The sequence below is a fragment of the Terrapene carolina genome, unplaced genomic scaffold, assembly GCF_002925995.2.
Source record: "Terrapene carolina triunguis isolate 2854851 unplaced genomic scaffold, T_m_triunguis-2.0 Scaffold42, whole genome shotgun sequence".
Classification (NCBI taxonomy): domain Eukaryota; kingdom Metazoa; phylum Chordata; order Testudines; family Emydidae; genus Terrapene; species Terrapene triunguis.
The window spans coordinates 8410223-8438208 of record NW_020664393.1 but is presented as its reverse complement, the minus strand read 5'-3'; the positions used below and the strand labels follow the sequence as shown (position 1 = coordinate 8438208).

General features: G+C 40.3%; 1 protein-coding gene across 1 annotated transcript in view; it reads right to left on the bottom strand.

The window, feature by feature from the left end:
* PREP (prolyl endopeptidase) overlaps nt 1-27986 on the bottom strand; it is a 162269-nt gene that overhangs the window by 23920 nt on the left and 110363 nt on the right. Inside the window, exon 10 of the mRNA XM_026653937.1 lies at nt 27420-27523. Coding sequence (XP_026509722.1) covers nt 27420-27523 — 104 coding nt within the window. The remainder of the gene's footprint in view (nt 1-27419; nt 27524-27986) is intronic.

The following is a 27986-nucleotide window of genomic DNA, read 5'->3' as shown; positions in this document are numbered from 1 at the left end:
GGCTCTGTCTGAAGGCTTCTGAGATTGCTGGGGTGGGTGGGGGGCTAATATGCTGGGGTGCTGTATGGGAAGTAGGTGGGGTTGTCTAAGGAGTTGGGGGAGTTGACATGGCATTCTGGAGTGGGCATTGGGGGCCAGTCTTGAGCACTCATCTTCTACCCTCACTAGCTGTGTGGCCTCTGCTGCTGCATCTGCTCTCAACTACTGCAGCAGACTGCTCCTCCCATCTGCTCCTTCCCTGCTGTATTCCAGTATGGGGAACAGCATGAGGGAAACTCAAGGATCTGCCCCATGTGATGTAGCAGAAAGGCAGAACCGCTGGCAAACGCTTGCTGCCTTCCCACAGCTCAGCCACATACACGGGCATTCTGCTGAGATGTGGGAATGCATGACAGGGCAACCAAATCTGGGAATGTCATGCAAAATGTGTCACATTTGGCAGCCTTGGCTATTGTACTCCCCACCAGGGTAGAAGCTGACCATTGAGTGCCATCCCTGACTTTGGAATTTTCTGACCAAAAAAAAAATCAGGTTAAACTTATTGGAAAAAATGATCATGAGAAGTTGGATGAGCCAGGACATTGGTAATGGGAGATAGAACCTCTTAAGCTTTTGGTGGCAGCTTCAAATCAAGTCTCAGCCTGGTAGAGATCAAATGTTGCTACCATCCAATTGCTGCTCAGTAGACTATATCAGGGATTCTCAGTTTTTCACAGTATGTACCAAATCTTAACAGATTTTCTTGAGGACCACTTCCCTTTCAATTGCATAGACTGTCTCCCCTTCCATTTCTGATTGCATATTATAGTGGCAACTACATACATTGCTGACTTGTAAAAGTAATATCAGGTAAGTATTTAATGTATTTCAGCTGTCTTTTAACGAAATTTAGCATCTGGAAACAAGGAGAACCAATACAGAGAACCAGCTGGCTCTCTGCAGACCACTCATAACAGCTCTGACATACAAGCTGAAAATCACTGATCTTTATGAACTGAGTCTAAGGATGTCTGCTCCCAAGCAGACAAGTGTCCATATCACAAAAACTACCTTTCTGAGACTGCCAAAGGATGGTATGAATCTGAAAGCTGAACTCCATGCACTCTCTCTCTCACTTCTGTGGTTGTCTACACACTAACATAATTAAAACCCAACTATGTTATTTTAGTGTAACACCTTTTGTTATTTCAGTGCAAGTCTGCCTGTGGACAATCTTACTTAGCATTAAGCCTGTCCTATTTTGGATTTAAATAAAAACCAAATTAAGCCAAATTGATATAAGACATTCTTAATCCGAAACAAGAGCATCCACACAAAGACTTGCACCAAAACAACAAAAAGTGTGAACTAAAACCAATTATTTTGGTGTATTTTAGCTCCCAGAAGTGCCCCACTAGATTAGATTTGAGGCATGTTGGTGTGGTAGTTTGCACTGTTTCTACCTATGCTGTATTTGTTCTATGGATAAATAGAAGATTTAAAGCACCAGGAATGCAGTCAGGTTTGTTCTAACAAGCACGCAGTGTTTTTAAAAGGATTTTAATTTCCATTTTATTCACGATGATGCTTGTAATTAATCCACATTTCTAATATTTAAAGAGATTTGGATTAAAAAACCTTCTTATGAGGGCATCACCAGTTAGCAACTGCTTGTCCTAAACTTTTCAGTTAATGACAATTTAACTGAAGAAGTTATTCTTCATGGCTGAGCTTTTTAGCATCATTATTTACAGCTTCTATTCTAATTAAAACTAAAAAGAAACAAAAGCAGAATGACATTTGTTACACGGCTGCCTGTTTTCAAAGGAAAGTGAGACACCCTCATGTTTATGACACCACACTGAACACTAAACAGGAGTTATTTTTACAGCTATCCAATGAGCCCCAACAGAAATATGATCCTTTCCAACACATGGTATTTAGTAAGTATCTTTATCATGAGCACTAGCTGTAAAGTGAAATACAAAGCCTTCATGGCATCTCACTTAAAAAAACCCCACCAATTTTTGTTTCCTGAGGGGCTAAGCAAATACAAGTAATTTCACAAATGAAAAACAAAGACAGCATACCTCCGGGAACTTACCTCTGGGAAGTTTACAAAAGTTTTCTTTAATTTACTATTCCAGTTTATATCATATATCATTTTGTGAAATTTAGGGACAAAGCTTTACATCATTTTTGCCCACCTTAAAACGGTTTCTAGCTATTGGCATGACCACTGGCGTCACCCATGAAACATGCAACAGCAATCACTAAAAAGTTATAAAGCTATCAAAAGGGTTTTTGGGTTTTTTTTGTTCGTTTGGGGTGGGTGTAGTTTTTTATTTTGTTTTGTTAAAATGCTTATTTTAAAAACTTCTAGGAGTTAAAGTATTTCAGTGGAGATAAAATCGCTTGGGCAGAGACCAGTACCGAGAGGTTCAGGGAAAACACTTCCTAAAAACTTTATCGATTGACTCCAGTGGAGCTACACCAATTTCTACCAGCTGAGGATCTGGCCCTCCAAATCTTTCCACCAAGTGACTGCTGTTGGTAGATCAGTTACTTTCCCTTGACTACAAGCTGCCAGTAATTTCCCTTCCCCCATTCTAAACTTGAGCTTTTCTAACAACTGTCTGAAGACTGGTTTAAGAGGTTTTTTTTTTATCATTATCACCAGTGAAGATTAAACACTCCTTTAAATGAAAAGACAACAAAGAAAAACAGCACGTCAAGGTGACACTGCTGTTCAGAATTTAAAAGTGTTTCACTCCAACTATCTTTGTTGAAATAATGATTACTCCCCTGTCCCTCCCCCCAGGATGAACAAACAGGAAGTGAGGAATCAATTCAGGAGACACTGAGATATGTGAAGCTATTTACGCTTCTTCAAATAGACTATTTTCAACTGATTCAATCTCACCTTAAATTTGGTGCTACCTCTGAAGTAACTGTCTATCAGTTTATTCATAGGACCAATAATGGGAAGTGCTTCTATCTGAGAGATTAAGGTAAACTGGAAAGGGCAAGCCCTACAGAGGGAAGAATGTCTAGCGATGGTATTTCACGTCTAATTTTAGACTCTGACAGCTTTTACTGGAGAATGTTTATAAAAGGGTACTACTGGTTTCTGTTTGATCAGAGCTAGGAGAGATCCATTTGTGCTAGTTACAGTGTATTATTAAAGTATATTTATTAGCAATGGTTAATAATAGAGTGCACGTCTGTTGCAGCTATAGTATACCAAAAAGGCAAATAAATAAAAAACTTTTGAAGAAAACATTGACAAGGCTTCAATCAAATCTCCTTACATTATGAGATAAACTTACATATGACTAATTTATGGGGTGGAGGTAAGACTAAAAACAACCATTCTCAAAATTATAGCCCTGCAGCAAACGGTGCTATAGAGTTGAGAAAGTACTCTTATTATATACAACACTTTGTGCTGCTCTGGCAGTTTAAAGAAGCCTTGGAGTGGTTGTAAATGTATCTTCTGCTGAGCTTAAGGACCCTTTATGCAGTTGGAGCAGTGCAAAGCGGTTTTAGTGTACATGAGAATCAGGACCCCTAACACTTAAGAAAAGCATAAGAAATAAGCACAAAAGACTTCAAATCAAACAAATATTTTAAGAAAGTCTTCTGCACCATTTCTGAGTCATCCAAGCGTTACAGAAACTTGCATTCCAGAGATGGCTTTGTTTTAAAACTTTAAATCTTGCATAGTCATCATCCTCAACAAAGAAGGCAACTTGGCTAAGTGGTTTTTTGATAATTTTTTCACTCTCCACCCTGGCTTCTCTAGAACTCCCATTATTCACGCATCACTTTGTACCTTTTCTTACGCTGTCCCTTAGGCTTTGAAGGCTCCTCTAAATAATGCACGTCTAGAGCACACCTTTGCCACCAAAACCCCACCTGTTCCAGGAAGCATTTCAGCGCTACATAAGTTCTGTTTTCTTAAGGCACTCTAGGGACGGAGGTACACCACCACACGGGGCTCCCGGGACACTGCCTCCTACCCCCTACTTCTTGTACAGGTCTTTGTTCTTTTATTGTTGTTATTTTGAAAGCTTTTTATATATGGGGAATAGGTAGAAAGCCCTTATTTCTTTTGGTTAAGATTCACTTAGAGCATAGGAGACCTGCCATTCAGTTATATATGAAACAGATAGCCCTTGAAAAGGAAAGCGTCTATGGTTATCCAACTCAACCTCTAAGGTGACAAGTAGTGTCCTTTGCTCCATTCCTCCAGAACCGTGCAAGAGTATAGACTTTGCTTACGTACTTTAGCTTTTGGTGTGGCATGAAAAGGACTCCGGATAGAATGAATGTAGACAACAATTTTCCGTCACTCACAAAAAAAAAAAAAAAATTGATGCCGAAGTTGAGATAGACACATCGAACCAAAAAACCTCCCCAAATCACCAAAACAATTCTCATGTGAGTAATTATAAAATCTGTTCCAGTTCATGCACCTCAAGGGACACCATCAATTTAAAAGTCATACTTCTGTCTGACTTTCCCCCCATCCTCTCAATACTATTATAATACCTAAAATTACTAAAATTTAAAGTGAACTAAGGGGCAGGCGGAAGAAAAATCACCTTACAATCGGATAGAAAAATCACCTTATTTTCAGGTTTTTCCTTGTTGTGACATGTTTGTTTCTTTCATGTGACAGCAGTTTATGAATAGTTCTCTTCACTGTTTCCCCTGTTTAATCACTCAGTTAGCCAGTTTCTCCTTCTGTGTGTGTAGGTCTCTCACACACAGCATGAATGGAGAAGATTTTTTTAAAAATAGGAAAATCTGATTTTAAACCCACAAAAATTGTCAAGGGAAAAATGGGAAGGTGTAGTAACTGAAATTAAAAAAAAAAAAAAAGTTGAAAATAAAGGATTAGATTTCAAGATGTTATAAAAAAGTTAGAGAGTTTTTATAGTAAAGATTACAGATTACTGGGTCCTAAAATTAATGCACTAGCAATCTGAAGAATAGGCCCTATTTATTTCTTTTAAATTCATTTTTTAAATTTAATTTCAAGTGCCCAACCTGACACAAAACCTTTCCCTGCTTAACTATGAAATGGAGACCCTTGATTGGGTTTAAAATAACTCGCTGTCTGAAGACCACAGAGGTGTACAGTTTGAAATTTGTGGTATAATAATATATCCCAAATTACCATGATCGGGCACCAACAGTACCTTTAATAAAGTCTGCACCGTTTTTAAAAAACCCACACAAATATATTTGGAGGAATACAGTTATAGAAATTGAACACTTGAAGAAAATTTTCACACCATGGTGGCTATAAGCTAGGGACCCAAATCTATACTTGGATGTTTAAATAAAAGTGACTTGATTTTCAGTGGTGCTGAGCACAGACAGCTCCCAGTGACTTTAATGGGAATTGCCAGTACACTAAAAACCTCGGAAAAGCAGACCACAAGAGCCTAATTTTAAGTAGCCAAGTTTGAAATGTTGGCTTTAATCTTTTGACACCTGGAGTGAAATCTTGGCCCCACTGAAGTCGATGGTAAAACTCCCATTGACTTCCACGGAGCCACAATTTCAGCTCTGGTTTCCAAGTTTTTAAAACCAAGTGTTAACACTGAGAAAACCACTACACACTCTATTCTAGTCTAGTTCTTATGTGGCCCTCATCACTGCGGTATCATGAATGCCTAAATTCTGGGCTGTGGCTGAGGAGTGCTTAGCACATCACAGGATGTCTCAACTAATATTGGGGCAATGCTGGCAGCAGTCCAGTCCTCAGGATAAATTTGTGTCAGGAGCCAATGGACCAAGTGGCCATTCTCACAGCCAGAAACTGACAGAGTATAAGAGACCTGCTCTCTCTCTGTTCATACATATGTACCAGGCGGTGGGAGGAATGGTGGGGGGGAGCTGTTACAGTAGCTCCATGCTATTTGAGATTTCCTGCTATTTAGGAGGAATCCTACAGTAGTCTCTTACACTGGCTTTAAGACAACTTTGTGCTGGCAGATGGATGCAAAGCTGCCCTAACACTGGGCAGGACCTGAGCCAAAGTAACTTGGGCATAGTAAAAAATTCATATAGGTAAAAGCCTCAAAGACCACCTTTTACAGATAATTGCAAAATCACTACAGAAATAATCAAGAAGCTCTTTAGAAGAGATCATTTTACCACCCACCCATTGGGACTCGAAGCAGTCTCATGCTGATGGAGGCTAAGTGCCAGAAGATAGTCATTTAGAAACATTCCTCGTTAGTGAGCCTAGCAATCTAGCAGCAAATGGCTGCTGGGAAGCAGCTCACCAGGTGGTAGAAGGAATGGGGAGAAAGTGAGAAAAAAATAAATCAAAGTTCAGAAATCCTGCAGGGAAGGCATAGAAAAAAATATTTGTGAATCATTCATTTACTTGGTTAAATGAAAGGTTTTGTTCCCTTTGCATAAATATCAAGTGTCAAAGGTGTAAGTGGCAAAATGCACCAAATCAGTCCCTTTAAAGAGCCACTAGATAAAGGATGCTTTTAACAATGGGATAGAAAATTAAACCATTCTATAAAGGTTCTTCTACTGCCCTCATCATGGTGGTATCTGAGACCCTTCCAGTAATGCAACTAACACTTGTCATGTGTGGTTTGTTCTCTCTCTGTCATCGTTTCCCCAGAGGGAAAATTGTGTGTGCAGTGTAGAGTTTTGTTGTCTTATTTTTGTTATAAATTAAAATGTACACTGTGCTATGTGTTGATATTAGTGAAGGCAAGGTCGAAGAAGTAAGCCTTGCACTTGGAACAAAAAGGGGCAAGTTATTTGAAGTTTCTAGCCCAAATGGAGATCACTAGGTCTTTCTTACATGATTTCTGTTTGTGTGCATATATACACACACATACATACATATAAAGTGTAACACAATGTGAGCAAGCTACTACAAAGAAACAAAATTGTAATTAACAGCTGGTAGCCCGATTCCCTTAATTAAAACAAGGCCAGGATAGATAAAAATCAATGATCTTTTAAAGAAAAAATTAAAAATTGAATTTTTTAAATTTAAATAGGATTTTTTTTTTTATTAAAATGCTTTTTGAGGGGGGGAAAAAAAACACCTATCTAAAGCCCCCACCACTGGCCGCAGTTTGCCGTTCCAGGCCAATGGGTGCTGCGGGAAACAGCGCGGGCCGAGGGATGTGCTGGCCGCTGCTTCCTGCAACCCCCATTGCTCTGGAACGGCAAACCATGGTCAGTGGGAGCTGCTATCGGCCTAACCTGCGGACGCTGCAGGTAAACAAACCGGCCCGGTCCGCCAGCGATTTCCCTGACGGGCTGCGTGCCAAAGGTTGCCGATCCCTGGTTTAGAAGATACTATCAGAGATGCTTAGTTTTGCAGTTCTCAAACTGTGGATTTGTACCTCTAGAGGTAACATGCTTGTTAACAGCAAAAATGTTTTAAAATAAATAAATATATAGAGATGAGAAATAACAGATCTCAACTCTATTGTCCCTCTGCAAATTTGTGTACACAGAGTCAATCACTTACCTCTCTCTAAAAGTGCAAAGTTTCAATAAGTTCAATGAATAGAAGATTGTTGGGGGTGGAATAGATCTGGACAAGGAGAAGTAGTCTGGAAATAAATGTGAGACAGGAGGGACACATGCTTGTTTTGTTAAAATATTTTATGTTTGCTGTTGAAGAAAAAAATCCAGAATACTTAACATTGTTGTTTTAGTTAAATAAAATAATTTAAATGTCTGTCTGGTGATGTTCTCCTCCTAATACAGCATGGCAAGAAAATCCTCCAAATATTAATGATTAACCTGTTTAATTGGAGATAGTTCACCTCCCAATGACTTCATAAATATCTGCTTCAATTATCTTTGGTAAATGAAACAACCAAACAATCATTCATTTTCTGATATAGCTGTAAAACTCATCTGAAAAGTTTTCAAAATAAATCACTGTTTAAAAATGTATAGTGTGTACCTTCTAAAAATGAAACCTACATGTATCTCTGAGTTGTGAAGAATATGTATTAAGGTTATAACAACCAACACGAATGCATTTTTATGTAGAAAACCATGATTACATTGAGTCTTCCTGACTAGTGATTTAAATCACGATTTAAATAAATCAAATCCACCCTGAACAAGGCTTTACTTCAATGAGGCGATTGCTCCAAGAGATTTACTATAATACTATACTGACAGATAAAAAGCCAAAAAACAACCACAATCACCTCCATGTAGAAAATCAGCTCAACTTATAATGATGTAGACAAGAATTCATCTTAGACAACACTGGTAACTCCTTTTTCCCCTTCGCTGTCCTCCTCTCAACACTCTCCAAGTGAGGTGATACAGCTAAACAACTGGCAACAGTAATGGATAGCATACTGAATGATGCGACAGGTGCTTTAAAAAAATATTGAAACAAAGGAGAGGAGGCGGCTACGAGCCATCTGTAACCAAGATAAAGACATGTTCCCATGAGATTCTGTTTGTACAAACTGGTGGCAAGGCTTGACTGGATTTTACTGCTCCTTTTGGCAAAGCGTACCAGAGCCACTACCTCTACACTGTAGTCTTTGTGGCCGCCTCCTGTGTGCTTGGAAGTTGTCTAGAAATGTTTTTTGGTTTGTTATTTAACCAAGCACTTACTTTTCTAGTTTTGAAGCAGACACTCAAATCTAGCAACCCCCTATTTCTTTCTTAATAAAGGCTGAGATTAGAGGACTTTAATATATACAATATTATTATTGTTTATTTATAAGGCAGATTGTGGTAGTGGTCATGTCCAGGCTTCACACTTTTAAAAATCTTGGCAATGGGCGCTACCATTTCTAAGTAATAATTATGAGGTTCTTTGTCCTTACCTCTTTATAAGAAATGTGCAGGGATTTGCTATACTTGCCAGTACATGCTTCAAAACCAGTTCCACACATTTTACCCCAGCTCATGCAAATGCTTATACGAAAGATTTTGCTGACTTAAAAGCCTGTGATGCCCTTCCATTTGAGGTTTCTCAATCAGGAACAACATTATGTCTTAGACTTGGGTTTGAGTTTAGGTTGTGTTTCCCCCAATCTACATAAGCAAAAATGGAAAAACTTGATTATTCCTGCTAATGGGTTAGAGAAATTAAATCCCCCTCCCAAGTAACCCCCAGGGTGTTAGATTACAAAAGGACTAAGGATCAGGTACTTTGATTTCAACAGCATCTCCTGGTGAGCACCTCCTGTGTTAGAATGTTGCAGAGATGACACTTCATTGTTTTTAAATCTGTAAACCATGGATGAACCTGAAGAAAAGTAACCCAACGAACAGTAGAAAGCAGAAAAGAATACTAAGAATGACTTCCTGTAACACTGCTGTAGCAATATTTAGAGAAAAAAATGGCACTGGAGATACTCATAAAATAATGCATCCTGGTAGCAATATCAGTTTATGGTCTGATTCACAGAAGGACAACATATTAGGACTTCTGGCTCTTTGGTCTGATAATATTAATGTCAAAAAGTACAGTGACCCAGAGCTGTAATACTTCTGGGGCTAGGGGAGAAACAAAAACCAAAAAGAATGGTAAAAAATTTAAAGTATGTCATGATGCTGTGGATATAATGGGTAGTCTACAGTGATCTCTTCCTTGGGCCATCTGCAAACAACATTGCAAAAAACCCCATCTCTTTCTAATTCCCAAAACTGTTAAATCACCAAAGAGAAAAAAATAATGATGGTAACTCAGCAAATCTCTGGGTAGTTTAGCTTCCAGAACTACGAGTTCTAATGGAGTTCAACAAACACTAAAGTGTAGAAGGGAAACCCAGGGAATATTTAAACTGAAGCATTCCTTGATTTCAGGGGTCCTGGCCTTTTAGGGTATGCGTGGACCAGGGGTAGGCAACCTATGGCACGCGTGCCAAAGGCGGCATGCTAGCTGATTTTCAGTGGCACTCACACTGCCTGGGTCCTGGCCACCGGTCTGGGGGGCTCTGCATTTTAATTTAATTTTAAATGAAGCTTCTTAAACATTTTAAAAACCTTATTTACTTTACATACAACAATAGTTTAGTTATAGATTATAGACTTATAGAAAGAGACCTTCTAAAAAACGTTAAAATGTATTACTGGCACGCGAAACCTTAAATTAGAGTGAATAAATGAAGACTCGGTACACCACTTCTGAAAGGCTGCCGACCCCTGGTGTAGACTGTAATAAAAAACCTGTAGCTTGCCCATGTGAGCTGACTCAGGCTCACAGCTCTCAGGCTAAGGGCCTGTTTAAATGCAGTGCAGCCGTGCAGACACTGCAATTAAACAGCCTCAGCCCAAGCCCCACAAACCCGAGTCAGCTAACACGGGCCAGCTATGGGTTTAATTGCAGTCTAGACATAGCCTTACATTTGAAACTCCTCTACACATCGAAATCTTCTCACATAAGCAATGACTCTTAATGAGGAATACCACTTTACATCAGTCTTTCCTACTGTCAACAGCTACCATTGTTTACCACACGCTGTCACCTTTGATGCTAGTTCATATATTAGCTGAAAAACGAACACATATTTTCTCTTATCTGTGAGAACAGCAGTCCAGGACTATGGAGACCTTCTATTTCTTGCTATCATTCATCTTAGCAGTTCAAACAATGGTTGTTATGAATGTTAATGATACTTTCAACAGGCTTCCCCTACCCCATAAATCTCCATGAAATGTCTCAAGGACAGAACAGAAATAATTAATCTAAGTAAAGATAATATACTCTAAATACCTATGGGTAATGTATTTATATGTTAACAGAATTAAGTCAACTCCTAAATGAAGATGCTAACTAAAATATCTTTAATAAGATTGTCCACTGATGAATTTGTTTTGTGTTAAAGACAGCTAACTAACAAGCAAGGAAAAAAAATTAAAACAGCAAACCAAACCCAAACTCTTGTAATTAGCGATTGAACTGGATTTGGGGGGTGGGTGGAAAGAGATAACTGTGATCTTTGATCATTTTTTGAAACAAACCATTTTTACAAAGGTGCAGAAATACTCAGATACTATTTAAAAAAAAAGCTGATTTTTTTTTTTTTTTTTGCCATGGCATGATATAGAAGTGATAAAATCTAATGAGAAGAAAGCCTATTCACACAAGACTTCCAGCACAGTTTTTCCACAGATTCAAGTAATTTGGATTCACTTGAATTTTTGGATGTTTATCCAAATGCAAAGTCCAAACTTTCTGAGGTTCACCTGTCGTGTCTTTTGACCAGTGAATGAGAATATGTAACTCAGTTCTAGTCTTTTCATGAGATAACTTGCTACTGAATTAAAGTTGGCTTAACTCGTCCTTTGCTGTTGTCATAAATTTGCTAACAAACTACCATTGTACTCATGTTCTAAACTGAGGTTATTTTGTTTATTGCATCAAGAACATTAAGAGGCTGTTGAGAAAAGGGCTTTGAACATGGTTTCATTTTGATATATGCTACCAAAAAACTCCCCAAAACACTGAGGCTCTGAGAGGTTCCTTGAAATATGCCCATTTCTGGCCTTGAGCAAGTGGGTAAGTAGAACTTTTCCAGGATGACCTAATATAAATTAAGTTTATTTGCATTTTATAGGAATATTTACAAGTGCACAAGTTATAAACTTCACTAATTATCCTATGGTTTTGATTACTGTAATCACTGTACAATTACCATTATTATTGCTAAAGCCACCAACTGAATTTCAGGGCTCTTGTACACGTTGGATCCCCTACACAATTGTGACTTACTCTTTCATGGCCATCATGCATTTTTCCTATTTAGGAGCCTATGACTAAGGATATGATTTGATCATGGACGTCACCAGCCCCAGTGTGATCATACCTGATTTTGTACATTTTTTACCATGACTGCCCCATGAATTTTGCCTAATTTTAGTGTGACAAAATCGCATCCATACCCATGATTGATTCGGGCACTGGAATTATTCCAATTTTATCCTCTCTCAGCTGCTGTAATTATAATGTCAGACCCCAATCATTTACTGATTACTACTGAAGTGTGTGTTTAGAGGCCTGGGGTTTGTAGATCTGCACCTGAAGCAAATTAATAAACCAAACCAATCACCTTTGAGCAATGTTTGTTTTGAAGGCTCTGGTAGGCTACTGGAATATCCTGCTATATCAGAAATTCTGTACACTACCATAGTAGTTTAAATTGGGTACGGAACTGTAAAGAAGCTTACAATCCCTTCTGCCCATAATTATTAACAGATTCCCTAGAGTGGGAGACTCAGTCAAATATGGCAATGACATCAGCAACAGTCAACTGCTAGAATACTGTGTCTAGTTCTGGTGTCCGACAGTTCTAGAAGGATGTTGATAAACTGGAGAGGGTTCAGAGAAGATCCATGAGAATAATTAAAGGATTAGAAACCATGCCTCACAGTGATAGACTCAAAGAGCTCAATCTATTTAGCTTAACAAAGAGAAGGTGACCAGTCTGTAAGTACTGACATGGGGAACAAGTATTTAATCTAGCAGAAAAAGTAACACCACAGTCCAATGGCTGGAAGCTGAAGCTAGACAAATTCAGACTGCGAATAAGGTGTACATTTTTAACATGGAGAGTAATTAACTATTGGAACAATTTACCAAGGATTGTGGTGGATTCTCTGTCACTGGCAATTTTTAAATCAAGAGTGGATGTTGTTCTAACAGATCTGCTCTAGGAATTATTTTGGGGAAGTTCTATGGCTGTGTGAGACAGGAGGTCAGAGTAGATGATCATAATGGTCCATTGTGGCCTTGGAATCTATGAACAGCTTTTTGATGCTGTCCTGAAGCAGTAAAGAAAGGGGAGAAATCTCAACCTTTTTGGAAGGGTCAGGAAAGAGAACAAGTGTTCCCCCCCCTTTCCTCTCTTCTTCTATTCTCACCAAAACCACCATCTATTAAAGAGAGAAGACACCTAGAAATAGTTTTTATTCATTGGGGTAAAATGGCCAGAAATTGATATATGCAAGAAATCCAATGTGCAGGGAGAGAAAAAGATTGGGAAAGGAAACAGAAAAGTGCTATCTTTCACTGGATTGGCAACCAAAGAAACCCCAAAATACTTATTTCTGCCTTAAAATTCTGGAATACACATTGGTCCCTTCTAACCTCAACCAGGTTTAGAAATTGTTTACATTGAGTATTATTCAGCATTCAAAAGAGACTTCCATATAAACTACACATTAAATAGCATATGCCCATTAATGCAGGGAACTCATCGTATTATGCAAGCTTGGGAAAAACACAAGAAATGTGAGCTTCATTGCCAAACACAATTGTTGTTGCTCTCCAAATCAGATGTAATTTCAGAACCATAAGCTTTCTGAGTCTATTGCTGTAAGAGACGTAATAGACTTTTCTGTGTATATTACTCTTCACTGATTCTTTGGGGACCTAACATTACTTAATACTATTCAGTAGATTTGTACAACACCTTTAACGTAGCACTAAAAAAAGTCAAACTCAGCATCAGCCTTCCAAAGAGGCTGGATGTGTCAAGGGATTGGTAACACAGTGCCTTTCCCTTCTACAGCAGTTGAATTTGGCTCATGTCAATGATAACTGACAGCTGGAGCCATCTAAAGTCCTTTTGCCAGCTGTGCAAAATAAGGCTGGAGATCTCAGTCCTACAGAGGGATGTCACAAAATTGTTGTAGCAATTTAACACCATTGTTGGTAGGCTCAGCAGAGAAATAAATGGGCAGGGGGACTGACCAATTCCCACATTCATAAAAGTAATCCCTTCCTGAACAAATCTGGCATCCAAGCACAGGGAAGTTTTATATTTTGATTTGATTTATTGATCCAAATAAAATATAGAAAAATATGGACAGAAGAAACAGTGACATATTTTGCCAGTTATCATTTATCTCTTTCATTGCAAGAAATACTGACAGCAGGCCTGACCTTTTAGTCCTTACTTTAGTAAAACTCTCTGATTTCAATGGCAGTTTTGTCTGCGGAAGGACTGAAGAATCATAAGAACATAAGAACGGCCATACTGGGTCAGACCAAAGATCCATCTAGCCCAGTATCCCGTCTTCTGACACTGGCCAATGCCAAGTACTTCAGAAGGAATGAACAGAACAGGTAATCATCAAGTGATCAGTTCAGGAAAAACTGCAATGTTATTTTGTTTGTTTGTTTTGTTCGAACTGCTTATGTGCCTGATCCTGCCCCACTGAAGACAATGGGAGCTCTATCATTAACTTCAGTGGGCAAAGGATTGAGCTCTATATTTGTGAAATGTTACTGCTCATCTAAATTCTGTAAAGCACATCCAGATACTATAGTGATTGAATGTTAATGTTTTATATTAGAGAGATTTGTTTTTATATTCGTACTGAAATGTTATGCTATGCTGATTGTAGAAGAGACTTTATAATAATTGGTTAGATTGCAATTTTACTTTTAAACACATTTTGAAGACTCATTTTGCTAAATTAATACATGGGGAAGCAGCACAGTCTTGTAGTCAAAACAGTGAACTGGAGGTCAGGAGAGCAGGGCTCAATTCCTAGTTCAGACACTGATCACTGTGATGTGTCACACAATCTATCAATGCCTTTGTTTCTCCATCTGTAAAATTAAGTTAATCATACTTCTCTACCTTTGGGAAGTACTTTGGGATCTTCAGAGAAAAGAATGGAAGTTGGGAGAAAATACCACTGAGAAAAGATGAAATTATTTCCTGTTTTGTGACCAAGGGAATTAAGTCAATTAGTAATGTGTTAATGGTTAAGTACTGGAGGGAAAAAAAAAATCAAACTTAGGGACGAGTGTTTATGAGAAGGAAGGAAAAAGTCTTCAGTAATCGCTTTAGAAAGTTGACAAGAAGGAAACTCTTATTTTTGTAATGAAGATGTTTCTCATTTTAATCTGTCTCTATCCATAACCAACCTCCACCCCATCCCACTGAGATACTTGGGTCTTAAATACACACTGCCTTTAAAAACAAGGGGTGTGTGTGTCCCCAGTGGCTTATGTTTCTTCCTGAGAGCAAAATTGTATTCACCCATTTACTGTAAAACTAATTTTTTTGCCAGTAGTTATGCAGTTGTTTAAGATATTTGAGGATGTGAAAGCAATCCTTTAAACTCTTATTAAAATTGATTTAAGCGCTAGTTCCTAGTCACTCTTACATGTAGTAAGTGATTCACATATACTAGGATCAATGGTTATGGATTAGAACAGATCTATATTATTTTAGCTCTCTGTTTTGGGAGGTTCTAAGTGAAACAAAGGCCCTTGAATTGGGATCAAATACACCACCTCAATATTCCTCTTCATTAGCAGTGGGAATAAAAAAGCAAAGAGTAGTATAAAGCAAAAAGTTTTAAAAGTGAAAGTCAAAAAGGAGAATATATTTCTCTTGGTCTTAGCTAGACTACTAAGCAGCTCTGCATCACCACCCCTTTGGACTGAAAAAAATGAATATTTATTGTAAGACCTGGTGTCTGAAGATTCTCCCGCCCCCCTCTATAGTCATCTCATTTCCCTGCATCTTAAACAGAAAGGAAACACTACGCACCTCTACCTCGATATAACGCTGTTCTCGGGAGCCAAAAAATCTCACTGTGTTATAGGTGAAACCGCATTATAATGAACTTGCTTTGATCCGCCAGAGTGTGCAGCCCCGCCCCCCCGGAGCGCTGCTTTACCCCGTTATATCCGGTCGTGTTATATCGGAGTAGAGGTGTAATTATGAGTCTGGGATTGGTGAACCCCACAGGCTATGTGATAGTGCAGGTGTCTGGGAGATTAGTATTTTAATACTAGTTTCAGATGTAGGCATGGTCTGGTGCTGTGCAAACTCCCACTTATAGTTGTGCTATGCACACCCTAGTCCTGATCCAAAGCATTACCACTATTCCATTTCCTATTGAGCAAATGCTGCCAGTCATTTGTTTTCTGACACAAACAGAGGTTAGGATGAGAGACTACCATAACCACCTTAATTTGGGACCTCAACCTGCATTTGAACTCTAGAGGTGAAAACTAGTGCAATAACACACTGTGCCATACACCAGTCAAGAACAAGGTGATCTACCTACTAGCCCAGATATTTAGAGAGTGCCAACATCAAGTAGGATTTCTCTGTTAATTATTCAAAGCATGTTACATGGAGCTGCTCTAACCCTTGACAATTATTACAGGACATCCAGCTACCTCTCATCTAATTAAGTGTCTGGGATCCAAAGCCCAAGAAAAGTGTGAGATCACTAAACAAAATCCTCCATTTAGTTTTATGGATGCTTTTCTAGAAGTTTCTTTCTAGTTTTATAATTCTTCATATTGAGGGAACCCCTCTTAAAAGGAGCTCAGTGTGGCTACACTTTCACCTTTTAAAATATTTCTCTAGAGCTTAAAAAAAATACAGGATTCTAAAATTGGAACAATGCATTTTGAGTTGCACCTCTCCACTGAGGTGCAATTAGAGAAAGCAATGGCAGATTAAAGTGGCATTTGCCATATTCCCATGTTAGTAGAGTAAGAAGTTACTACCCGTACTGAATTCAGAAGGCATGTAGCCAACAGTGCCAGAGTTGTCAAAATGAATTTGTTAATGTCCTCCAGAGCAGGACTGTTTATTGTCTTGGTGCCAACAATACAGTCACTGCCAAACTGCAGGAAGAGATCAGAACTGAAACCTTCTGTGCTCTTCTTGGAATTCTAATGGAAACTGAAGCAACTAAAATAGCAACATTCCTTATGCATGCAACTGGATGGGGGCACGATGCTGCCATACTGTGGCAGGCATTAAATAACTATCAATTTTTACACAAAACAAGGTTGGCTAAATGTTTTATCTTTCTGAATTGGGAAGCCAGGAGGAACTAAAAATAGTAAAACTGAAGGAGACAGGAACAACTGACTTGTTTTGCCCTAATATTAAAATGTATGCCTTTATAGTGAGATCGTGAGGAATCAAACACTCCAAGCATCCACAGAACCAATATGGTATAATAATATGGTATAATTCTTCAAAATTCATCATTCTTTACCCAGGCCTTTAAAAGCTACAGCTTTAAAAGCGCTTTCATGTTAAAGAGAAGGGGGAAGAGGATGGAAAATAGTACAGAGTAATTTATTTACTGAAGAAAGAAAGAGGAGAGAGTGTTCTTTAATTTTGCTTCCTAACACGACACTCATCTGAGGAATATGCCTTTTGTCTGTTATACTGAAGGTGTTACATCTTAGCTGAGATGACAGAGCCATTGAAAATTCTCTCTAAACACCAGGCAACCATTCATCTGTGCTAAGGAAAAGACAAGAAATAACAAGTCCTTCTTCACATCCACTTTAAAAAATTATAACTGAAGCTCATATTTTGCTAAGCAGATCTAAAAAGATAAGGACATCCATAGGACACCAACCAATAAGGCCAGCGGCATAGGCAGAAATACAAATTTGACTGCTTTTGGAGGGGCACTTTCTGTGCCCCTGCCGCGGTCCCAGGGCCGGAAGAGCTCACGCGGTCTCCTCCACCGTGTCCCTGGAGCTGGAGGAGTTCTGTGCCCACACGGATTACTGGGGCCCCCTTGTGCACACCCCTGAATAAGGGTGTTTTTAAAAATTTTAATGAGTGAATTTAATGTTAATAAATTGATGTACTAATAGTAATGGCAAGATCCAGGAATAGTGTTGGCAGGTGTTGTGCACAAGTTTCTCCTACAACTCTGCCAATCAACCTCAATTCTGATTCATCTTCTTAGTTTTAAACTTCCCTGAAGCACCGACACCGATTGTGCCAACCTGTATGCTGTAGATAAATCTCTGTGAAGAACCAGAATGACAGTAAGATCATTCTCATTTGTTAACTACCCATAATTTGAACCCAGGTCTCCTCAGGTGGCTGAACAATGAAATAATTCATAGTGCTACTTAGTTCCTACAAAGATAGGTTTTATAAAAGACACAGGATACAATTAATCCTGCTCTCCCTCCACCTGGCCATTTATTGATACAATGTAAAAAATGGCAGCTGCTTTTAAATCAAACTAAGTTATACCATGAATTTCAGAGTTCTTTTACAAGACAGTAGCTAAACAAAGTACAATCCTTGCTAGGCACATATACTCTTTTGCAATCTTGAACTATTTAAAACACATTGGAAGATATTAAAAGAATGGCAAAGGGATCCAAACAACTTGTTTCGCGATTACAATTTCAACACCTGCAATCTTGCATGCCAGCATAAAAGTAGGTTAATTCAGAGACAGGACAGCAGCCTGTTTATCAATGATTAAGTGTCACCATGAGGTGTAACAAGAAGCACATAAGAACTCAGTTGGCAAGTTCATAAAGATAAAATTCATGACCTTTAGTTAAAGCAGCATTTAAATTATGATAAATTTTACTTATAAGTTGCTCAGTTAAACAAAATTGTGCCAATGTTTCCCTTCATAAATCCATTATTCTTTACTATTCCCCGTAAAATATCACAAGATGAAATTATCCAGAGAATCAAAACTCCTTTCCACCTATCAGGAAACATTATTTAGTTAAAGATTATCAACACTATTTAATACATACTTTAAGCAAAGGATGTAAGGTACATTTTTGATATGTTGCATGGGGATTTAGCAGTGGGATTTAAAAAAAAAAAAAAAAAAAAAAAAAAAAAGTCATGTAGAGTCTTGCACTAAAAATCCATGCAATACTGAAAATGTGCCCAAAAGAGTACAGATTTGGCACTTTGACAATTTCAGTTTAGGTTAAAAAACACGCGCACGCACGCACACACACCCCCACTTCATTTCTAACACTTTTGCTCAATTATGTGCAGAGACTACTAGAGAACAACTCTCAATAAAGTTTCATATATGTTATGTAAATAAATCTAGGAAACCCCCAGATGTGTGTGCATTCATTCTGTTCATTCAAGTGGAAGAAAATAAATGTAGAAAGCTTTGTACGGGATATTCCTTTCATCTGTATCTTATTAAGAAAGGACATCCCTCAGTGCAGAATCAAATTTGCCTTGGTCCAATAAGAAAAAAAAAAGCAAGCTCTGTTTTCTCCCTTTCAGCACTCAGCAATTTTGATATAAATCACAATAATGAAACCGAGGTTATTATACAATGTTATTTATAGTGAAGTAATTAATCTCAACCTGTGACTTTCCGCACAACTACTTTTTCTTGCATCCATTTTCAGTTTATCCTTTTCAATTGCCTGAATTGTGGCCAGGGCTCTGGGGTGGTGCAGAAGTAAAAGGAGGAACAAGGTTATAATTTAGATTCACACCCATATATACGCAGATTCCTTGTGGGAGGGGAACGCAACCTTTGCGGAGCATCTACTCTTCCCCTTGCCCCCCTCCCCATGCAAGTGGGTGGGGAGTAGGCAAGGAATGGGGTGGAACCTTGGTTTAGCTCCACAACACCCAGTGGTGCAGCTCCTCCCCCATCTTGGAGAGCATACAAAACTCGGGTAGCCCTGACACACCATGCTCCTTTTCCTGGAGTGGAAGCAGAGATGGGCTGGGTGGGCAACTGTGATTTAGGCAGCTTTAGGGTCACTGCAGCAATACTTTGACACTAACGCTGGGCTTATGGCAAAGCTGTGATTGAACTCAGTGCAATTCACGTATATAGGTGTCATTTTAAAGGAGCAATTTCAAATGAATTTGAGATTTAAATGTACAATAAACTGGCCAGATCAAAGGTATGAAATCTCTCTTCTGATGCTGGAGTCTCCTCAAATCTCAAATACAAGGAAGCACACACACACAGGATGGTATAGGAAGTGGCATTTGTGTCTCAGGATATGGCACCTTTCCTTCCAAGTCAGCAAAACACAATATCCCACTGCACAAGGGCACCACTCTGTTATCACAGGTGCTGTATTTGGGGTGTACAAGGTTCCAAGGACTGTCTCCCCGCCCCATGTAATTAAGGATCCAAGGGCACTTATCAGAATTATAATGCTGTAGTAACTGCTGTGTTATAGCTAAACTCAGCATTGCTAATCAAATTCCAACTATTTAAATTCCAGCTGTAGTGAAAATGGATGGTTATTTTTCTTGCTTTAAAAACACGTGGAGCATTGCTGAAAGTGAATCACTGTTACATCACTAAAGCAATGTAAAGATAGCAGCTTCTCAGTGGTGGGGAAAATAATCCCTTTCTATATACAACCAAAAAACCTGGGATCCTTCTGGATGAGAAGAGCTCTCTTAACTTAAGGAATTTATTTTTAATTATTAGCCTAATTTAATAAATAATTGATTTATATGTAAAAGTGGCTTTTGATTCCACAATTGTTTCTCAAATAAAACATTTGATTTGCCAGTAAAATATAATATTCCTAATTTACAGTAATTATTTCTAAACCTCTTTTTAATTTATTATATTGTTTTTTTAATTCATTATCTCACTGAACTTGATAGTATTAGTTATATAATCATGTTCTTTCTCAAAGTGAATGCTGTTTTCTTCCTTCAACTCCATATCCTCTAAAGTGTGTTATATATACATAAAATAAAATAGAGAAAGAAGAAGTAGCCTCCCTAATGAATTCAAGCCAAGAGATAAATGTTCGATGATTGCATCTTTGGCAAACTGGCCTTTGCAAAGCTCATCTTTCTATCTACGGAAGCAACCAGAGATGAATGAGGCTATTTACAACAGCCTTGTGCGTATATTAAATTGTGTTATGTAACCTATCACTTAAATCAGCATTTGTGCCAGATGACTGGAGGATAGCTAATGAAACGCTGATTTTTAAAAAAGGCTCCAGAGGCAATCCTGGCAATTACAGGCCATCAAGCCTAATTTCAGTACCAGGCAAACTGGTTGAAACTATAGTAAAGAACAGAATTATCTGGCACATAGATGAAAAAACAGTTACTAACCTTCTGTAACTGTTTTTCTTCAAGATATGTTGTTCATGTCCATTCTATGTTAGGTGTGTGTACACCACGTGCACCGTTGCCAGAGATTTTTCCCTCAGTGGTATCTGTCAGGGCGGCTCTAGTGCCCTCTGGAGCCATGTCGCTCATGCGCAGGTATAAGGAGCACTGTTGGCCACGCACCCTCTCAGTTCCTTCTTGCTGGACAACTCCGACAGAGGTAGGAAGGTGGGTCATGGAAAGGATATGAGCAACACATCTTGAAGAACAATAATTATGGAAGGTTAGTAACCACTTTCGTTGAGTGCATGCTCATGTCCACATTTGGTGATTCACAAGCAGTACCTCAGGAGGTGGGCTCAGAGTTCATGAACATGCTGACTGCAACACTGCTCTTCTGAACCTGGCATCGCCTTGAGCCTGTTAGGTGATGGCATAGTGGGATGCAAAGGTATGCACCGATAACCAAATTGCAGCCCTGCAGATGTCTTGGATGGGAACTTGCGCGAGGAACGTTGCTGAACAGGACTGAGCTCTCGTTAAGTGAGTGGTTAGGATGGCTAGCAGAGGGACATTTGCCTGCTCATAGCAAGCTCAAATACAGGCGGTTATCCAGGACAAGATACTCTGGGCTGACACTGGGAGCCCTTTCATCCTTTTTGCTACTGCTACAAAGAGTTGCGTGGATTTGTGAAACGCTTTAGTTCTCTCAATATAGAAGGTGAAAGCACATCTAACATCCAATGAGCATCTTCAGAGTTCCTGTGAGGCTTCGGAAAGAAGACTGGGAGGAAAATAGCCTGGTGGCTATGGAATTGTGACACCACTTTGACAGGCAGGCTGGGTGGCGGTACAGCTGGACCTTGTACCGTGCCTCTGATGTAAGAACCCTGATTCAGAGACCTTTCTGGCTGAGGTGATGGCCACCAGAAAAGTGACCTTCAAAGAGAGAAACAGTAGCAGACATGGTGCTAGCGGTTTGAATGGAGGACCCATGAGCTTGACAGAACCAGGTTTAAGTACCATGGAGGGACTGGCTCACAGACCTGAGGGTAGAGTCTCTCCAGATCCTTGAGAAATTAGACCGTCATCTCATGGGAGAATACTGACCTGTCATTCATCAGGTGGAGGGTTGAGATTGCTGCTAAGTGCACCTTGATAGATGCAAAGGCCAACCTTGCTGCTTTAGACAGAGCAAGTAGTCTAAGATAGCCTCCAGGGAAGAACAAACCAGAGAGAGACCTCGTTGAGATGCCCATATCGAGAAGCGTTTCCATTTAGCCAGGCAGGTAGCCCTAGTGCACAGTTTCCTACTACCTAGAAAGACCTGATGAATTTGCTCTGACCAGGCCTGCTCCTCCGGGGTCAGCCATCTAACATCTATGCTGTTAGGTGAAGGGAGGCGAGGTTTGGGTGGAGCAACCAGCCGTGGTCTTGTGAGATCAGGTCTGGATGGAGTGGGAGTGGAAGAGGGAATGCTATTGAAAGATCCAGTAACATGCTGAACCAGCACTGGTTCAGTGTGAGAGTAACTCTCACTTTGTCCTGCTTGATTTTCAGGAGGACCTTGTGAACAAGAGGGACCAGGGGAAAAGCGTAGAGCAGGGGTCCTGACCAGGGGAGCAGAAAGGTGTCAGATGGGGAGTCCAGACTGTGCCCGCAAAGCGAGCAAAACTGATTGCACTTCCTGTTTTGCTTGGTCGTGAACAGGCCTACCTGGGGAGACCCCCATTTTTGAGGGATGAACCTGGCAATTTCCAGGTGAAGGGACCACCTTCGGGTGAAGGGAAAAGGATCTACTGAGGTGATCCGCCAGTGCATTCCAGGCTCCTGGGAGTTATGTTGCCTCCAGGTGGATGGAGTGTTTCATGCAGAATTCCCACAGATGGATGTCCTCCTGACACAGGGCAGAGGATCGAGCACCTCCCTGTTTGCCGATACAGAACATGGCCGTGGTATTGTCTGTGAGAACTTGCACCACTTTGCCTGAGATCTGAGGGAGGAACACTTGGCAAGCTAAACATACAGCCCTGAATTCCCTGACCAATAGGCCCTGAGTCCTGAGACAGTCAAAGTGGGCTCCCCAATCTACATCTGATGCATCCGAGACTAGGGAGACTGATGGCTGAGGGGCAACAAAGGGTACCCCCATCATTACTGACCCCGGGTCCTTCCACCAGTCCAGACAGGTGAGGACCAGGGTAGGAATAGTGAGCACTGAGTCCAAGTGGTGTCTGTTTGGGGAGTAAAACGACACTAGCCACGGCTTCAAGGGCCTGAGACGCAGCCTTGCATACTGAACCTACATGTGGCCATGTGCCCCAGCAGCTTGAGGCAAACTCAGGCAGTCATAATTGGGTGTACCATGACCATGGATTTCAGGTCTGACATATAGTCTGAAATTGGGCCTCCGGAAGGAAGGCTCTGGCCTGGGTCAAGTTGAGCACTACCCCAATAAATTCTATTCTCTGAACTGGAACAAAAGCCGACTTTTCCTCGTTTATCAACAGGCCCAATGTCTGGAAGGTGTCTGGATCATGCTGATGCTGTTCCGCACATAAGTTTCTGCTTGACCTTGGATTAGCAAGTCGTTGAGGTACGGGTAGACCTGGACGCCTTGCCGTCTGAGGAAGGGCTGCTACTACCGCCATAAACTTTGTGAAAACCCAAGAGGCTGCTGAGAGGCTGAAAGGAAGAGTGATGAACTGGTAATTGCATTGATTCACAATAAATCTGGGAAATCTTCTGTGGTCAAAGAAGACAGAAATGTGAAAGTATGCGTCCTTTAAGTCAAGGGCGGCATACCAGTCCCCTGAAGCAAGGGAGGGAATGATGGAGGCTAGGGAGACCACACAGAACCTCAGTTTCTTGAGATCTGTTGAGGCAATGTAGATCCAGAATGGGGCAGAGGCCCCCCTTGGCCTTCGGGATTAGGAAATATAGGGAGTAGAACCCCTTCCCTCTCAAGTCTTGAGGAACCTCCACCACAGCCCCCATGCATAGGAGGGATTGCTCCTCCTGGGCAAGGAGTTGCTCGTGAGAAGGGTCCCCAAAGAGGGACAGGGATGGGGGATGTGAGGGAGGGATGGATAAAAACTGAAGGATATAGACAACTGTCACTGTACTTAGCACCCAGAGGTCCCATGTTATATAGGACCATGCCTGGCTGAAATAGGACAGATGGTCCAAAAATAAAGGGGAGGCAGGATCTGAAGTGGGAACTAGTATAGCGCCTTTGGGTGTACCTTCAAAAGGCCTGCTTGGGCCCACCAGAGTACTTATCAGACTCTGGCTAGGAGGTTGAGGTGGATGGGAGTGGCTGACATCTGTAACTTCTGCCTTCCCTTTTGTAGGACTCCTGTCTCGGAGAGGGCACCGAGAAATGAGGTGGCTGTTGGGGCCCAAAGTGCTTCCTGGAAGCAGACAGCATAGAGGCCCAATGGCCTGAGGGTGGCTCTAGAGTCCTTCAGGCTGTGAAGTCTCATGTCTTTCTGTTCCAAAAATAGTGAGGAGCCTTCAAAGGAGAGGTCCTGAATGGACTGTTGGACCTCGTGAGGCAGTCCTGAGGACTGGAGCCAAGAACACCACCTCATGGTGACAGGAGAGGCCACTGTCCTTGCTGCCGCATCGGCTGCATCGAGAGTTACCTGGAGAGAGGTCCTGGCCACATTCTTACCCTCCTCCAAGAGGGCAGCGAATTCCTGCCTTGACTCTTGAGGCAGAGAGTCTTTGAAATTTGAGAGAGTCTCACAGATTGTAATCGTAACTCCTCAGCAAAGCTTGCTGGTTAGAGATACACAGTTGAAGGCTACCCGGTGCATAAACCTGGTTAGAGAAACAACGAGGAGTCCGATGGCACCTTAAAGACTAACAGATTTGTTTGGACATAAGTTTTCGTGGGTAAAAAACCCCCACTTCTTCAGATGCATGGAGTGAAAATTACAGAAACAGGCATAAATATACTGGCACATGAGGAGAAGGGAATTACCTTACAAATGGAGAACCAGTGTTGACAAGGCCAATTCAGTCAGGGTGGATGTGGTCCACTCCTAATAATTGATGAGGAGAAGGAATACCAAGAGAGGGAAATACCAACAGAGGGAAAATTGCTTTTGTAGTGAGCCAGCCACTCCCAGTCCCTATTCAAGCCCAAATTAATTGTGTAAAGTTTGCAAATGAATTGTAGTTCTGCAGTTTCTCTTTGAAGTCTGTTTTTGAAGTTTTTTTGTTGAAGAATGGCTACTTTTACATTTGTTATTGAATGTCTAGGGAGATTGAAGTTTTTTCCTACTGGCTTTTGTAGGTTATCATTCCTGATGTCTGATTTGTGTCCATTTATTCTTTTACGTAGAGACTGTCCGGTTTGACCAATGTACATGGCAGAGGGGCATTGCTGGCACATGATGGCATATATCACATTAGTAGATGTGCAGGTGAATGAGCCCCTGATGATGTGGCTGATGTGGTTGGGTCCAATGATGTTATTGCTAGAGTAGATATGGGGACAGAGTAGGCAGCAGGGTGTGTTACAGGGATTGGTTCCTGCGTAAGTGTTTCTGTGGTGTGGTGTGTAGTTGCTGGTGAGTATTTGCTTCAGGTTGGGGGGCTGTCTGTAAGTGAGGATTGGCCTGCCTCCCAAGGTTTATGAGAGTGAGGGATCATTTTCCAGGATAGGTTGTAGATCGTTGATAATGCGCTGGAGAGGTTTTAGCTGGGGGCTGTACGTGATGGCCAGTGGTGTTCTGTTATTTTCCTTGTTGGGCCTGTCCTGTAGTAGGTGACTTCTGGGTACCCGTCTCATTCTGTCAATCTGTTTCCTCACTTTCCCAGGTCCCTCAGCAAAGGCTCTTAAGCAAAGTAAGCAGTCATAGGACAAGAGGGAAGGTCTTCTCATGGATCAGTGACTTGTTAAAAGATGGGAAACAAAGGGTAGGAATAAATGGTCAGTTTTCACAGTGGAAAGAGGTAAATAGTGGGTTCCACTAAGGATTTGTACTGAGACATGTGGTATTCAACATATTAATAAATGATCTGGAAAAGGGGATGAACAGTGACGCTGAAAAGTTTGCAGATGATACTAAATTATTTAAAATTGTTAAGTCCAAAGCTGACTGCAAAGAGTTATAAAGGAATCTCACAAAACTTGGTGAATGAGCAATAAAATGGCAGATGAAATTTAATTTCGATAAGTAAAAAGTATCGCACATTGGAAAAAATAATCCCGACTATACATACAAAACAATGGGATCTAAATTAGCTGTTACCACTCCAGAAAGAGATCTTGGAGTCATTGCGGATAGTTCTCTAAAAACATCTGCTCAATGTGCAGCAGCAGTGAAAAAAGCTAACAATGCTAGGAATGATTAAGAAAAAGAGGTAATAAGACAGAAAAGATAATGCTACTGTATAAATCCATGGTACACCTACATCTTGAATATTGCATGCAGTTCTAGTCACCCCATCTCAGGAGAGATATATTAGTATGGAAAAAGGACAGAGAAGGGCAACAAAACTGATTAGGGGTATGGAACAGCTTCCACATGAGGAAAGATTAAAAAGACTTGGACTGTTCAGCTTAAAAAAGAGATAACTTAGGTGGGGTGGTGGTGGGGGAGATGATAGAGATCTACAGAATCATGAATGATATGGGGAATGCAAGTAAGGAAATGTTTTTTATCCCTTCACATAACACAAGAACTAGAATCACCCGATGAAATTAATAGGCAGCAGGTTTAAAACAAACATAAGGAAGTACTTCTTCAACCAACGCACAGTCAACCTGTGGAACTTGTTGGCAGGGGATGTTGTGAAGGCCAAAAGAATAACCGGGTTCAAAAAAAGAACTAGATAAGTTAATGGAAGATGGATCCATCAATAGCTTTTAGCCAAGATGGTCAGGGATGCAACCCCATGCTCTAGGTGTCCCTAAACCTCTGACTCCCAGAAGCCGGGACTGGACAACAGGGGATGGATCACTTGATAACTGCCCTATTCTGTTCAGTCACTCCGAAGCATCTGGCACTGGTCACAGTCAGAGACAGGTTACTGGTCTAGATGGACCATTGGTCTGACTTGGAATGGCCATTCTTATTTTGGAGTTTTAGGAATTAGCTTGTCAGAATCCAAATGTCGTACACACCTATTTATGATTTGTAATGTATTAATGCCCAGGACCCCATTGTGCTAGGTGCTGTACAAACAAAAACAAAACAGTTCCCGACCAAAAGAGTTTACATGGATGACTGTACTAAGTAAAGTGGAAGAACTGCACAGTATATGGAAAGCAATTACATCACTGAGACTGATGCAAAACACTACTATACCTTTAAAATTCACAACACGAGAAGATGCATGCTTGTGTTTGCCTCTTAGTTACACGGCATGGCACATACTAAACTTACCCAAAAAAAGCCCATTAGTCCTGCCTCAAAACTCTACAACCTCTGATATTGAAAATTACACAGGAGTTGCTTGAAAGTGATTTTACTCTCATTTAACTGCAGCTTTTGTTAGCCTGCTTCACAAGTGATTAAAACAAGGCAGAAAAATTCATGTTTTTGTTATTACCTGAACCGTCTGATAAACCGAAGGATCAAATCCTTTCACAGTCACCTCCCGGAACACTCTTGGCTCCAGTTCTTCTTTTGTCAGATCACAGTGATAAATAATACCTGAAACAGAGGTCAAATTTGTCAATTAAGTGCACATGCATCATTAAAAAGACATTGGATTAAAAAACATGAAAGACTGTAACGATGGCAAAGTGAACCCAGTAGGGTAAAGAAGCAGCCTTGATACATTCTTACATTTAATAATTGACATGCACTTCTTCACTGAAGAATGCAGAGCCTTTCTATATGCAAAGAAAAATTACTGCTGCCCATACTAAGCATGTGAAGTTAGAATTCCCACAACCAACTAAATACAAGGGGGGAAAAATTAAGCTGCTTTGCATTTATTAAGAATGATAAATCCAACAGAATTCAGATAATGGAAAGATTTAGGCGTCTACTTGGAAACGTGGTGGGTTAATACAGATTATACCAATGTAGTTGAACAGAATTTAGTCTAATACGTTCACTTAGGGCCTGATCCTGCAAACACTTAAACATGTGAATAATTTTTACTCATTTG